Source organism: Xenia sp. Carnegie-2017, unplaced genomic scaffold (assembly GCF_021976095.1).
Source record: "Xenia sp. Carnegie-2017 unplaced genomic scaffold, XeniaSp_v1 HiC_scaffold_20, whole genome shotgun sequence".
NCBI classification, from domain to species: domain Eukaryota; kingdom Metazoa; phylum Cnidaria; class Anthozoa; order Malacalcyonacea; family Xeniidae; genus Xenia; species Xenia sp. Carnegie-2017.
Genome location: NW_025813483.1, coordinates 12029062 through 12042659, shown reverse-complemented (window position 1 = coordinate 12042659; position 13598 = coordinate 12029062). Strand labels below are relative to the sequence as shown.

General features: G+C 34.7%; 5 protein-coding genes and 1 long non-coding RNA gene across 8 annotated transcripts; 3 read left to right on the top strand and 3 right to left on the bottom strand.

Annotated features, from left to right (window-relative positions):
• Positions 1-64: 64 nt before the first annotated feature.
• LOC124442411 (membrane-bound transcription factor site-2 protease-like) lies at positions 65-2434 on the top strand. The gene is made up of 9 exons (XM_046992906.1): positions 65-176; positions 306-676; positions 753-999; positions 1074-1245; positions 1366-1463; positions 1545-1623; positions 1694-1810; positions 2017-2092; positions 2178-2434. Exons 1-9 carry the CDS (start codon positions 102-104, stop codon positions 2401-2403), a joined length of 1461 nt encoding a protein of 486 aa, XP_046848862.1. The 5' UTR covers positions 65-101; the 3' UTR covers positions 2404-2434.
• On the bottom strand, positions 2414-4851 carry LOC124442410 (radial spoke head protein 3 homolog B-like). Its single transcript, XM_046992905.1, has 8 exons — positions 4488-4851; positions 4302-4389; positions 3941-4228; positions 3578-3865; positions 3428-3506; positions 3261-3347; positions 3039-3188; positions 2414-2972 (listed from the first exon to the last, which is right to left on the bottom strand). The coding sequence occupies exons 1-8, from the start codon at positions 4595-4597 to the stop codon at positions 2587-2589; spliced, it is 1476 nt and encodes a 491-aa protein (XP_046848861.1). The 5' UTR covers positions 4598-4851; the 3' UTR covers positions 2414-2586.
• LOC124442412 lies at positions 4769-5570 on the top strand. Its single transcript, XM_046992908.1, has 2 exons — positions 4769-5004; positions 5067-5570. Exons 1-2 carry the CDS (start codon positions 4769-4771, stop codon positions 5290-5292), a joined length of 462 nt encoding a protein of 153 aa, XP_046848864.1. The 3' UTR covers positions 5293-5570.
• Positions 5571-7582: 2012 nt separating this feature from the next.
• LOC124443167 (origin recognition complex subunit 6-like) lies at positions 7583-9004 on the top strand. Its single transcript, XM_046993698.1, has 6 exons — positions 7583-7898; positions 7980-8143; positions 8339-8416; positions 8498-8610; positions 8677-8745; positions 8823-9004. Exons 1-6 carry the CDS (start codon positions 7698-7700, stop codon positions 8915-8917), a joined length of 720 nt encoding a protein of 239 aa, XP_046849654.1. The 5' UTR covers positions 7583-7697; the 3' UTR covers positions 8918-9004.
• LOC124443164 (cysteine and histidine-rich domain-containing protein 1-like) lies at positions 8927-11523 on the bottom strand. 3 transcript variants are annotated; one of them, XM_046993692.1, is made up of 12 exons: positions 11332-11523; positions 11131-11180; positions 10945-11001; positions 10740-10876; positions 10399-10493; positions 10266-10327; positions 10126-10196; positions 9715-9820; positions 9626-9651; positions 9459-9555; positions 9321-9383; positions 8927-9240 (listed from the first exon to the last, which is right to left on the bottom strand). In XM_046993692.1, the coding sequence occupies exons 1-12, from the start codon at positions 11405-11407 to the stop codon at positions 9115-9117; spliced, it is 966 nt and encodes a 321-aa protein (XP_046849648.1). In that variant the 5' UTR covers positions 11408-11523; the 3' UTR covers positions 8927-9114. The 3 variants fall into 3 exon arrangements, with proteins under 3 accessions (XP_046849648.1, XP_046849650.1, XP_046849651.1); XM_046993694.1 differs by lacking the exon at positions 11332-11523 and adding an exon at positions 11258-11302; XM_046993695.1 differs by lacking the exons at positions 11131-11180; positions 11332-11523 and adding an exon at positions 11209-11227.
• A 531-nt stretch (positions 11524-12054) lies between these two features.
• LOC124443173 lies at positions 12055-13587 on the bottom strand. The gene is made up of 2 exons (XR_006947532.1): positions 13394-13587; positions 12055-12386 (listed from the first exon to the last, which is right to left on the bottom strand). It is a non-coding gene; the product is annotated as an uncharacterized LOC124443173 (long non-coding RNA).
• Positions 13588-13598: the final 11 nt, after the last annotated feature.

Genomic DNA, 13598 nt, shown 5'->3' with positions numbered 1-13598 from the left:
CAAATTCATTATTCGCACCGGTCGGTCCCCTGTACTTCTTGACATCATTTTTCTCAGGGGATGGGGGAGAAATGGGGCATGAGGTTAAATAAGTAAACAACATGCAAGATGTACCGATTATTTTTAGCGTTATATTATTTTGGACAATTATTTACTTGGTGGATTTCATTCTTAAGGTAAATAACTCTTATTCACTTTTTACATGAAGGAAATTTCGTGACCTTCCCTGACGCTCATCTATTCTTAACCTTGTGCAGTAAGAAACTGTAATATATACTACAATATTTAACTTTGTATTTTCATAGAAGTATCGTAAACTATCCCAGACCTATATTCATCTGCTCAAGGAAAATGGCGTAACCTTCAGTTTTGGTCACATTCGATGGTATACAACCAAACTGAACCGTTGTTTCTATCGCTGGGGTAAATATTACCCCAATTTCAACATCCTATGGTTCACAGTTGGTGCCTGTTTTGGTGTGGTTGCTATGGTGATGTCCACAATTGTATTATCTGGCATGTTGATAAATGCACTACACCAAACATCACCCAAACAACTTCTAATTCCAGTTATGCCAGGAATTAATCTTCCATTGAGCCATATTCTTTATTATTTTTCAACATTATTCATGGCAGGCATAGTGCATGAAATTGGTCATGCATTAGCAGCAGTAAGGTAACCATGTCAAAAGAGTTTATGTTTCAAATTTTTAATTGTACATACCGTCATTATTAACTGTGATTTCTTTCAGAGAACAAGTACGAGTTAATGGTTTTGGTATATTCTTTATGGTTCTCTATCCTGGTGCATTTGTTGATCTTTTCACTGAACATCTGATGGTGATCACTCCAATGCGACAGCTACGTATTTATTGTGCTGGAATATGGCATAACTTCATTCTTGCTCTGTTTTTTTATGGCTTTTTGCAAATGCTTCCCTGGCTTCTTTCTCTTGGATATGTTACAGGTCGTGGAGCTGTTATCTTACAGTCAATCAAGGTATATATCAATGTTCAATTTGTGTTTGCTTACAAACTTGAAATTTTAACTTGAAACTTGAAGTTTTCCCTTAGGGTTCGGCAGTTGAGGAAAGTCTTTCAGTGGGTGACTATATTACCTCTGTTCATAAGTGCCATGTGACACAAGCTGAGGATTGGCATTCATGTTTAAAGCAAATTATTTTGAAAAAACAACATGGATATTGTACAGATATGTTGACAATGACAAGGAAAAATTCATTTCTTGGTAATGCTTCTATTTGAGAAATTATCCTTCAATCAGAAACGTCCTTGTACATTAATAAATTGTGATCAATGTATCATGTCACTTCATTATGTCATTATATCAACATTCATCCTTATGTAGACAAGGAGAATTACGAATCAAAGAAAATGGAAGATTGTTGTGGTAACCTTACTGCCTCAAGGTTTTGTTTTTCTTACCATTCAAGCCTTGGACAACATGTAGGCAGAAAAATCTTTTAATGATTTATCTCAAACATGTGGTATTAATGAACAAAATGACACCAGAAATATTTCTTCTAGGGTTATTCGTGTCTTCCTGTGAGAACTATGATGTCAGACAATATCTGCAGTCATCCAAGTGAATGCCCAGATGCAGGAGGTGATTGATTTGTTTTGTCATCAGGGAAACCAATAACATATAAGGTTTAATATGAAGTTATTCCTGACAGGTGACAAAGTTTGCATTCATCCTTTGCTGGATAATTCCAGTCGTCTCATCAAAATATCTCATCATAAAGGACAGGATGTTTTGTTTGTTGGTGATCCAAAATTATTATTTCTTTCAGGTAAGCTTTTTAACTACTGAACGATAATTATTGCCAATGTGCGAGCATATGTAACTTTAAATCATTGCCGTAATCATTCATTTTTGAGAAATCAATTAAATATTGTTAAAGTCAGTGAACAATAAAATATTTACATTTTGGAATTAAATTTAGGTGGTTAAGTTAGCTGTTTTATTTGATTGTCATAACAAGATATGATTTATTAGTTTATACAGGTGATTATCTACCAGTTTGGAAGTATTTTCCTCTGAAATTACCAATGGTCTTAGAAACATTTTCAATGTATCCTTTGTTTTTGGGAATTTTAGAATTTTTTTGTTAATTTTTGGTAATTGTTGGAGATCTTTCTTAACTTCATTTAACTTAGGTATATGATATCATTGTCAGGGGCTCTAGCTCTCCTCAATGCCACTCCATGCTATTGGCTTGATGGACAATGGATTCTTTATGCTTTTGTTGATTTTAGTTTAAGTAAATATCTACCAGATATACGAACAAGAAATGCATTATGTGGCATTATTTTAGCTATTGGCACATTCCTTTTGGCAACTAATATAATGATAGCTGTTTATGCTTTGGGCAAAGTCACGTGACATTAATAAATAAAAGAATATAGATTTATAATTTATGTAGTGTGTTTGGTTGACAGCATATTATGCAATGTTTCTTTCCTCATACACAATTGTCCCTAACAACTCAATGAAAGCTATTTACATCTGTCTATTGCCTGGAGTGAGGTCAACATTTTTATGTGAAATTGTTATGTATATTTATAGTTACTGCTCTTCCTCAACATCCTCGTTCACTTGAGCATTATCTGCTTGTTCGTTCACTTGAGCATTATCTGCTTGTTCGTTCACTTGAGCATTATCTGCTTGTTCGTTCACTTGAGCATTATCTGCTTGTTCGTTCACTTGAGCATTATCCACTTGTTCGTTCACTTGAGCATTATCTGCTTGTTCGTTCACTTGAGCATTATCTGCTTGTTCGTTCACTTGAGCATTATCTGCTTGTTCGTTCACTTGAGCATTATCTGCTTGTTCCTCTGTTGCATTAACAGTCTCTTCTTTCGCCTGTTGCATACCATCATCCTCAGTAACTTCACCCTTTGTTTTTTCCTCAAGCCCCTTATCTTTATTATCCTCAACTCCTTCACTGTCACCTAATAATTGCAATTCTCTGTAAATGATAGTGAAACAATAACTGTCAACAAAAAGGTTTAACAGACCTTGTCCAACTTCCACATCGGTGGAATTTTTTTCCTCCTGCTTTCCTTCAGCATTAAACATCGAAGAGCTTTCTTCTATTGATTTCATTATCAACTGCTCTAAATTACTATAAGAGTCAAGTCTTCCTTTAACCACCTTCCTGATCATTGCTACATAAACAAAATATGTAGTTGTTAAGAGTTTATAGTGTAATATTAACTGTCAAGTTTGAGATAACTTACAATCCAACATGAGACAAGCCACTTGATAACGATCCAAATTTTTTTGTATTTGTTCTTCTAACCATGGCATGAAGTATGTTTCAACATCTGCAATTATTTACAATTAACCACCCATAAGAATGCATTAATATTGATAAGAAGAATCAATTTATAATGCTTATAAATACCTCGCTCAACTGGGTCATAAAAATATCCATGCTCATTTAGTGAACCAAACACAGAGGGTATCATATCAGCCAAATAACTCTAGAATGAAAAAAATATTTCATTATTTCATTGAATGTAAAGAGATAAGTCATAATGTGAAAGTGTCACACCTGAGCAAAGGCTCTGGCTGCAATCTTTTCAGCTGTTTCTTTTTCCTTCTTCAGAACATCAATTTGTTGTTTTATTCTTCTTTCTTTCTCTTCATGATGACGTCTTTCTTGCTCCTCTAATCTTTGTGTCTCAACAAGCTCAGCATTCCTAAGCTCCTCAAATCGACGTTGTTGGGAGCGAAGATTCGCCAATTCCTCTTCTTCCATGACCTCTATTAGGGCTTGTTCCATTGTCTTGCCAACCAATACTTCAAGAATGGGCTTCACTTCGATGTCAAAGTCAAAAAGCTACAGGAATAGATGAATTTATTTGCTTATATGTGTTACCATTCATAAGTAAAATCTTAAGTTGTAATAATTTACCTCTCCTTGTAATATTTGAGTGGAAACATCAATACCAGTCTTGGCTGGAATATATAAAGGTGATGGAGGTCTGTCAAGAAAGGCATCTGTCTGAGTTTCAACATCAGCTTCTTCGACACGGTCAGTCAGTTCTTCCAGATATAGTTCTGTTTGTACATCAACATGTCTACGACCTTCAACTGCTTCAGGGGATTTGGGAGCCAATTGTTTCTTAGCACGTTTTCTTGCTATAGCGCGACGCCTTGCCTCCTGCTGACGTTGGATCTCGATGGGATCTGGTTGAGCACTCTATATATACGATATTTCAAACAAAATGTAAGATTATGGTAAAACATTAGAAAGAAATATTACATAAACTTACAACAGGTAACGTATGTTGAGCGTAAGTATTTCCACGGATAATTCTTCTATCATACATGATATTGCCATACGGCAATGGACCTTCATTTCTAAATTAGTTAATCAGAATCACAACGCATACAAAAGAAGAAACGGCTGTATAAATATTATCTGAAACAATAAAGTCGATTACTAGAACCACGCGTACTCGTATGCTTCTGGATCTCTATACTTTTTTCTTTGCTTTACAGGTCGCGGCTGGCTAGCAAATGTGTACGTTCTTGTGCCGTCATTATTTTGCGAAATGACTTGAGTCATTTCTAACGCTTTTTATAAAGTAATCTTCAAAAAGTTATCCTTGTTTTGTCAATAAAATCAATGGAGCCTCTCGAGGAAAAAGAAAAACAAACGATGAATTGGTAGCTAGGCAACAACTTTCACAACGTATATCCATCCAGACTTGATTGAGAGATCAGAACATAAACAAAAATGACAAGTGATGAACTAAGTCACCCTGAGATTTTGTCTCCAGAAAAACTTCGTGAAATTTTATGCTCGCGAGGATTATTACCGCAGGATCTGAAGGATAAGGAAAAGGATGAGCTTGTGACGCTGTGTCATCAGTTTGTCGTCCCTCTTCCTCAGCGAGATAAGCAATTAAGACGAGCGAGACGAAAAGAGACCATGAGACTTCCTCGAGATCGTGTGTCGACGGGAACCAAAAGGTATTTCTGCAATAATTCTACATCAACAAGAGCACAGAAAAAATTTCACTTTATTTCTTCAGGAAAAGCATGTCGGATGAAGCAGTAGGTGAAATCTCGAATGAACCATACGAAGGAAGAGTAACATTGAAAAGCCCAACGACAGATTGTCTTAACAAAATAACAAAGTTAGACGTCACGTGTTTCCAAAAACCTATGAATGAGCATGCTATATCGCATTACTCAAGTAATGATAGTTATTCTAGTCGACCAAAGAAATTTAAAAGGACAACAATAACTTGGCCGTAAAAATTAACAACACCCGTGGACATGTCACATGCCCAGCATTCCACTGTACTATAATACAGCTACGTGCTCGTCAATTTAGAATTAGATTTGATGTCCAGCGAGGGTTTTCAGTCAGAGTATTAGCTAGCATTTCAATCACTGTAGAAACAAGATCATTCTTTTGTATGGGCTACTATTTGCGATGAACGTCTTCCTCGTGATAAGCCAACCGCAGAGCGCCTATATACAGACCTCTATTTTTTTATTATGAATAAAAAAGATTGTTGTGCATAAATTAAGACATTAGTTACATTTAATTGGGGGGAAAGTAGTCGTATAATAATAAAAAGTTGGGTGAAAAAATCATTAAAAACATAAAATTACAATTAGTGCGGAAGTAAGTCCATGTTCTATGGTTCCATGTATCGTTATCGTCCTCTGTAACCCATCGTCGTCCATTGTCATTAAGTCATTTTATGTACCTTCTGTTATCCACTGTTGATTACTGTTAACTACCCTTATCAAATGTCACCCTGTTGTCACCAAATGTATGTTAATTATCTCTCTCTCATAAACGGCACCCAGAGCTGTAAATAACTTCGTTACAATTAATGGTAACTTTTCATGATAACTTCATGAGTGACTAGTTACAAGTTTGCAATTGAGTGATTTTAACTACAACCGGTTAAAGTAATTTTCTCTAAAAACGTAACTGTAACGCCTTATTACTTAAGCGTGCATCGCTCACGTTATTTTCTCGTTATTTTTTATGATAGTTTTATCGCTTGAGTGTCGAAAAGGACTGATACTTCACTTACAAGTATTTTCATTTCTTGTTACTAAAAGCTTCGTCTCATTCCTCTTGATCCGCTGATAATAATTTATTGTTGAAAAAAATATGAAGTTATCGGTAAAATTTTATTAACCCATCTGTAGGCTATCTTATCTGTTTCATCCACAGTAAAGTATGATTGCAGTAGACTTGTAATTAAAAATTACTTTGTAACTATTTACCAATTTTTTAGTATAATGTTGTTGCGGTAACGAGTTACAATTGCTCACTGTAACTAGTTCCAAAAAAGGCAACTTTTTCTGCTCTGACTGCATCTCGTTAAGCTAAAATATGTATGCCTCATTTTAAAAGTGTAAATGGAGCAGTACTCACTAATTGTGCAAATAAAATAACTTTTTGGCTCATGAAAATAACGTATTAGCGTTCCAGTATTGACTTTCACTTGCCTTGGACCTGATATTAACGAAATATACAACGCTAAATTGTTACCTAGCGTGACTTACCATCATCTCTTCTCATCTGTCGTCACCCGCTTTCAACTACCGTCATTTACTACTGTCATTTCCGTCATCTGCCGTCAACTAACGTCACCCACTTACTATCAACTACTGTCACCAACTGTAACTTACTATCAACAACTGCCGCCCAACGTCACTTACTATCACTTAATGACATCTTCCGTCACACATCGTCACTTGAACAATAAACAACGATTTTGTCAAGGCAGTATTTGCAGAAAGTCATTCATTGTAGTGTTATGTGATATGCATATGGAAATGTGCAAAAGTAAAAAAAAACAAAATTGGATAAAGACTTTGTGTGGAGAAAATGCAAATAGCAAGCCAAATGATTAATAATTCATTGCAATAGCTGGATAAAAGTTGGAAACCTTGAGAGGCTTCTTTTATTCGGATGTCGAAAGGTTGCTTTGACAACAAGAGTAACAATTGGCTTGAAGATATTAAGATGGGCGGAGATCCTGAACTCAAGTGATCTTGCCAAAACTGGAAGAAGTGGTTATTTAGAGTTAGTAAAACATGGTATCCAATTCAAAATGAAATGGCAATCTTGAGAAAAAATGAGAGAAAAATGGTGACAATAATGTGTGGTGCAAAAAGATAGATAGACGATGACTAAGAGCTCATTAATGAGATTGAAAGACTCATTGCTTCAAATAGAGAAAGCAAATAGAGGAAGAGACCAAGAAATTAAATGGCTTGTTTTGAGAAAAGACAATTGGTATATTCAGGTTCTTGAAGAATTAGAGTCTGGAGTTAAGAGCAAGATGAAGCAAGATCGACTCGAGAAAACAAGATAGAAGCTGAAGGGAAAGGATCAGCGTGGGTTTTGAGAAAAAGTACGACATGTAAATCTGTCCATCCTCGTGCACGGGGATAAACCCTGATATAAACAACTATAAATCATATATCTTCCGTCACGTGTAAGATGCGTATCTGCGGCGCTTATTCAAGAATCGTGTGTATTTCGTACAAATGGAAACACAAACTAATTGGCGGAACTGGCGGGAATCTTGCAGCAATGTGATGTTATGTGATAAAATATTTTTACTCATCAAAATACTTGTCAAAATACACAATAATTTTGGAAGAATCTTTATTTGCTAGTGTTTAAAATGAGCAACAGCATACTTGCAATCTTCAGTCGTAAAATGAATATAGTCTGTGATGATGTACTGAGAAAAGCAGACGAGTTTCAACGTATCGTTGAAGTAAGATGTGGGTCCAGTCTGTCATCTCTGAATTTGACTAGTACAGCCATTGTTGTAATATGTTTGGAAATAGCAGCAAATTCTTCTGGATTATCAACTTCACGGGTTCGTTTTTTTAGGAAAGCAAAACGTTCAATATTAGTATCTTCGTGTGATCGTGTTGAAATCATTCATTTTATTTGACAGGACACTTCAATTCAGTTATCGGGATTAACAAAGAAATTTTATTGCAATGCCTATAAGACTGTTGAAAGTATCCTTGGTCAAGAAAAACGTATTTCGTTACAAGATCTTGCAGTGATGTTTGGATGTTTAAGTGCTGCACCTTATGCAAAGAAAGTTTTTGAAAAGTAAGTGAAATTATAGAATATCTTAATTACTTGTTCATAGCCTAATTTTTTGTCATGCTATGCAAACTGTTTATTGTAACTATTTTTTTACAAAATTGAAGAGTAATTGTGCTTGAGCTTTGCAAATCACCACTAAAAATGTAGGTTGTGTTTATTGCCATTGCAAAAAGACAATTTAGTATGCTTTATTTCCAGATTCAAGTCCACTCAGAATAGTGGCATAGATTTGGACCAACCATTATTTGTGGCTGCTACATTTTATATTGTTTGCAGGTTATATTACATCAATGATTTTCATTTATAAGGTTGTGATGATTGGTTATTATTGGCATTAAAAACTGCTTTGCCTTTTAGAAGTAAAAAAGTGCGTATAGATAAGACAAAGCTGATGAATAAAATCAATGTGAAAAGGTCCCTGTTTGACAAAGTGTGTAAGCAAATAAAACCAGTTATGGAAAAGATGTCAGGTTTGTTATCACATTCGAAGAACAATAAAAAAACGTGAACTTAACTATTTCAAATCTTACGTATAGAAACTGGAAAAAAGTTTAAACGTCCGTACAGTTGGCTTGAAGAAAGTTGTGAAAAGAGTACAAACAGTGGTGAGTTCAACTGAAAGGTTCTGCATTTGGATATATCTGTTATCATTTATTATTTAACTCTTTCCATGCTTCCACAGAGTCATCAAATAAAAGAATTCGAGTTCTTGAAACAGAGAAAAAACAGAAGGAAATGGAAGACTACATAAATTGGAAGAGAAAATTATTAGAATAGAAGAAAATCTTAAAAGCAATTTTTTGTTTCATTTTCAAGCAACTTACGTATATTTACATTAGGCAAAATTAAAGCTTTACAAAAAGATACAATTATTTATTGCTAATACATATAAGGAATAGCTGATATTTAGCTTGGATTGTGTTTGGCTGGACTCCATTTTTGACCATCTGCTCGGACAATTCTTTACATAGCCATCAGCTTGATTTTTTTTGATCACTCTTCAATTCAAGACTTGGCCATTTGGAAGCATGCTTTTTCTTCAGTTTTATTTCAACCTTCGTTGGTGAGAATGTCACTAAGCTCTTTTCAGGATCAATGACCTAAACAAACATGACAAGACAATTTTTATTTTTTAACATATGTAGAGATGAGAAAATGTAAAACTTTACAGTCAACCTACCCCATGTAATTTGATGTCTATATTAAATGTAGATGAACCACCAAACACTAGAGAAGCTTTGAGCTAGAGAAGAAATTTTGTCATGCCGCATTTTGTATTGAGAACTTTTTCCTCCTTATTAATATTATCGTTACTTACACCCGTTAAATTGGTTTCAACTAAAGATTTCTTAGGATTACAAAGCTTTGCATAAACTGTAATCACCACAAAGCCTCCCATTTGATAGTGGTCAAATCTAAAGTGATCAAAGCTCATGATGTAGACATGTACATTGCTTTTGTATTTTTGTTAGTGTCATCATTAACCTGCAGTTGACTGCTTTCTTCTTTTGCTGAAAGTAAAAATTATATTGTTTTGAATTACATTCATACAACAAGGAAGAGTTTCTTCTCACCTCGTCTGTTTGAAACCAGAGATGTGAGCCAGTAGTGCAACCTTCTTGTTTTAAAAATTCATCAAAGTCACTAGTCTTTCGTAGGCAACAACTCCAAAATTTGTATCTATAATTTGTATAAATGATAATCATTTGACAATGTTGATCATTTATCATCAAACACTTGTATTGATCATTAATAACATTTATTAACAATACTACTTAACATCATCATTTAACACTCTTCATTTAACACCATTCCTTTAACATGATTCAACATCATTGTTTAACACAATCTATTTAAAAATCTTTCATTTCACACCATTTGACAACACTTATGATTGCTCATTTAACACCATTCACTGACCATTCTTTAAACCATTTACTTAACATCATCATTTAACACCTTTCTAAAAGATTTATTTTCTTTACCCTTCATGAAAGACAGGTACACCGGGATGATAGATGCAAATTTCACTGTTAGATTTTTCAGACGTATAAACCTATAAATGAAAAAAACTGAATTTTTATAAGACATGAATAAGATTAAACAAAAAATCCCTGGCACTTACACTGTTGCATCCATTATTTTTGCATACAGTTCCTATCTTTATCACTCCAGGTTCCAAATTTTCTGAAATGATGTCAAAAAAACAATGAACAAAACATAGAAAGTCAATTGATAATGATCACAGGTAAAAGCACCTTCATTTTCAACAATTTCTTCATCCTGTTTCTCCAACAATTTCTTTAGTGAATCAGTAATCTTATATTTTACTCTTTGAAATGGAAGATCATCACTACAAATATTAATTTGTGCTATTTAGTTAACAAAAATCAAGCCCATAAACCAAACCCTCCTTAACAGCATTTATTAATACAAATAGGAATGGTACAAAGAAACTTTAATCAACATAAGACAAGGTCACAACTTGGCAACCTATGATGGCTAAAACTACATAGGTTTAAAATAATCTCAAGATCTTAAATGCAAAAGATTAAGTCTTTGGTAACTTTACTTCAGAAGAACCATACTATAACAGTACCGTGGTCGAGGTTCACTTTCTTGTGGTTGGGCTTTACGATGTGTTGTTGTTGAGCATTTAGGTGAAACTTTTACAGGTGATAGCTTTACTTCAGGGTCTATTGGCTTGATGTTGGAGTGTCTAGACTTGGTGCATCCCTAAACAAAGGAATTTATCTCAGTTGAAATGTCAGACCATAACAGAATTTCACCCTTATTTATCATACAGCCATGTTGAGAAATTCAGTAAAATCTGTAACTCTTCTTGAGCAGCAAGACCAACCCTGCAATGAAAACATTATCCCAAAAAATGAATCAGTTATTTGGGCTGACAGGTGGGTCTGCGATCCGACCCTTTGATCGTACAGAAAGATTTGACTTTTCGCCGTAAATAATCAAAAAGACTCACTAACTTTTAAGGCATCGTGAAAGACAGGCACTCCTGTATGATGAAGGCACGCATCTTAAGATAGAAAGCCAATAAAAAATACCTGAGATTGTGGCTAAAGTGAATGCCAGGAGTCATAAAAGTTTGCTAACTTGACATGATTGATGTCTTGTCTTTATGAAAAAAAAGTACTCTTGTACAAATGGACTGTGGATTTCAAATGTACCTTCGAAATTTTCACTTTCTATGTACTGCTTTCCACAGCCACGGTTATAACATAATAATTTATCTCCTTTAGACATTTTGAAAAAAAGCGTTTTGATAAGTTTTAAGAAACGCTTCGAACAATTTTAAGCCAAATTTGAAGAAGAAGAAGTAAGCAAGTAACAACAATCAAGTTGTTATTGTGTGGCTTTAACATTGACGTAAGTTACGTCACACGTAAGTTAACTGATCTAAGTTTTCTCAGTTTTATTTGGCAAATCTGGAGTAATTTCCAGGTAAAAACCACTGGTGAAATCTAGTTATATTCATTCAATGATAAGGATTCCGGTCTCCCCGGATAACTGCTCGATTTTCTGCAAGGCCAAATTTCCAGAGGATTTCACCCTTCTATCAGGGAGTATGTGCTACCCGGACGTATGTGTAACTAAAGCCTGGTTCTCATATAGTCCTCGAAGTCCTTTCAGTCTTGCCAAAATTTCACAGACGACCCGTGCGACTGTATAAGAACATTTCAAATAGAATTTTTCTCTATCCGGACAACTGAAACGACCGTTGAGAAATACAAGCGACCTCTTTATCGCGCAAGACGATTTGAAGAAGCAAATAACAAGCCAAAAGACTTTGTCTTTGATAAACAGCAGCTGCCATTTCTAAATGTTTCGCGAAAAAAGTCAACTAATGTCAAGGAAAAAGAGTTTGGTTTTTGGATGAATTGAAAAGCTCGTTTAGGACTTCTAAGTTCCTTTTTATTGAATGGCATTGTCATAAAGGAAGTTATTATTCTAGGAATATGTATTTGTCAATATGATAGCCATGCTAAAAAACTTCCACTCAAGGCTTTAACTTGAATAGATGAAGATCATGAAGAAAAACAAGAACTAAAGTGGCGAAGAATTTATAGCTACTGTCTTTTAATGTCATATATTTTGTATAGACGTCTACATCCGAAGAACAGCAACCAATGCTCAGCACAGCAACTTCTTGGACATCCTTTTGTCTCTCCAAATCCCATGTCGCACGGCTTAAGCAACAACATCACTTCAGATAAGCTTGACGCTGAAAAAGATCAAGGGAGAAATCAGAATGGCTGTGAGAAGAGTCTCAAAGTGTCAAATAAGTAGAGTCATGGAGTCTTCTGATTTGATGCTAATTCCTTTCGGCTACGCTTCAAGAAATTCAAGAATTCGTAATGAATTTGAGGTGTTGCAAATGCTTGAAAAAAGGAGGGTTTGCTTCAGTTGTTTAGGGTAACTTCTTATTACATACATCGTTTAAATAGACGGTAATTTGATCGTGTGAAGGAAATTTTGTACGTGATTTGGAAATGCTTTATATACGCTTAGATACGTAACAAATTGGACGGTTGTCTCTTTGCGATCAAAAGAATTCCTTTGAATCCGAAAAGTGTACCGTTTAATCGCAAAATTACTCGAAAAGAGAAGTTACTTTCTAGATTGAATCATAAAAATATTGTGAGGTAAAAAAATTACTATCCAACATGAATAAAAATTTTATAACATAAGAATTGAAAGCGAGATTCAATTTAGACCATACAAATTGCTTGGCTTATCAAAGGTTATCTTTGTAGAAATTATTATAAAAAATTAGATAATCTCTTTTTTCCATGAAAGCCATGGATGCTTTCGTTCATGATGAGAGAGTTATATTGTATAAGGAGGCTGTCGTTCGTCACGAGAGAGTTATGAGAAAGTTACATAGTAAAACGTAACAAGTAAAAAACGTATAAATATGCCTAGAGTTGGTTTAAATTATAAGTCAAAAAGTCAGAAGTTGTTTGAACCTTTGCAGTATACTTGGATGTTTTAGTTTCTTTTATGAGAAGAAATCGTGTAAACGAAAAGATAAACTTCGAAAGCAAAAAACCCCGTTTTCGGTCCATGCTTCCCGATACCTTCTTAAGCGTAAGGCACTAGAACGTCGCATGTTAACGTTTCGGTAGGAGATTTCGGTCTTTCACGACAAATGTTCCATATATGGCAAGAATCACGTAATATGGCGTGTCTGCCCGACTACTCGTCGTGTGTAAAGCGGTGTAAACGTACCTTGAGTGGTTGTACCCTTCATTCTCCTAGGGATATTCCTAGCATGTTTTCTGTTCTGAATTAGGTGTAGTTTTGAGAAATTTCGTCCCCCGTCTGGCTAAGTAGCTAACATGAGCAGGCAGTAAAATACAAATAATTCCTTCAATTAATTAAACTGCATTGAGCTATTCTAACAAAGTAATAATAAAACTACATAATTTCTTTG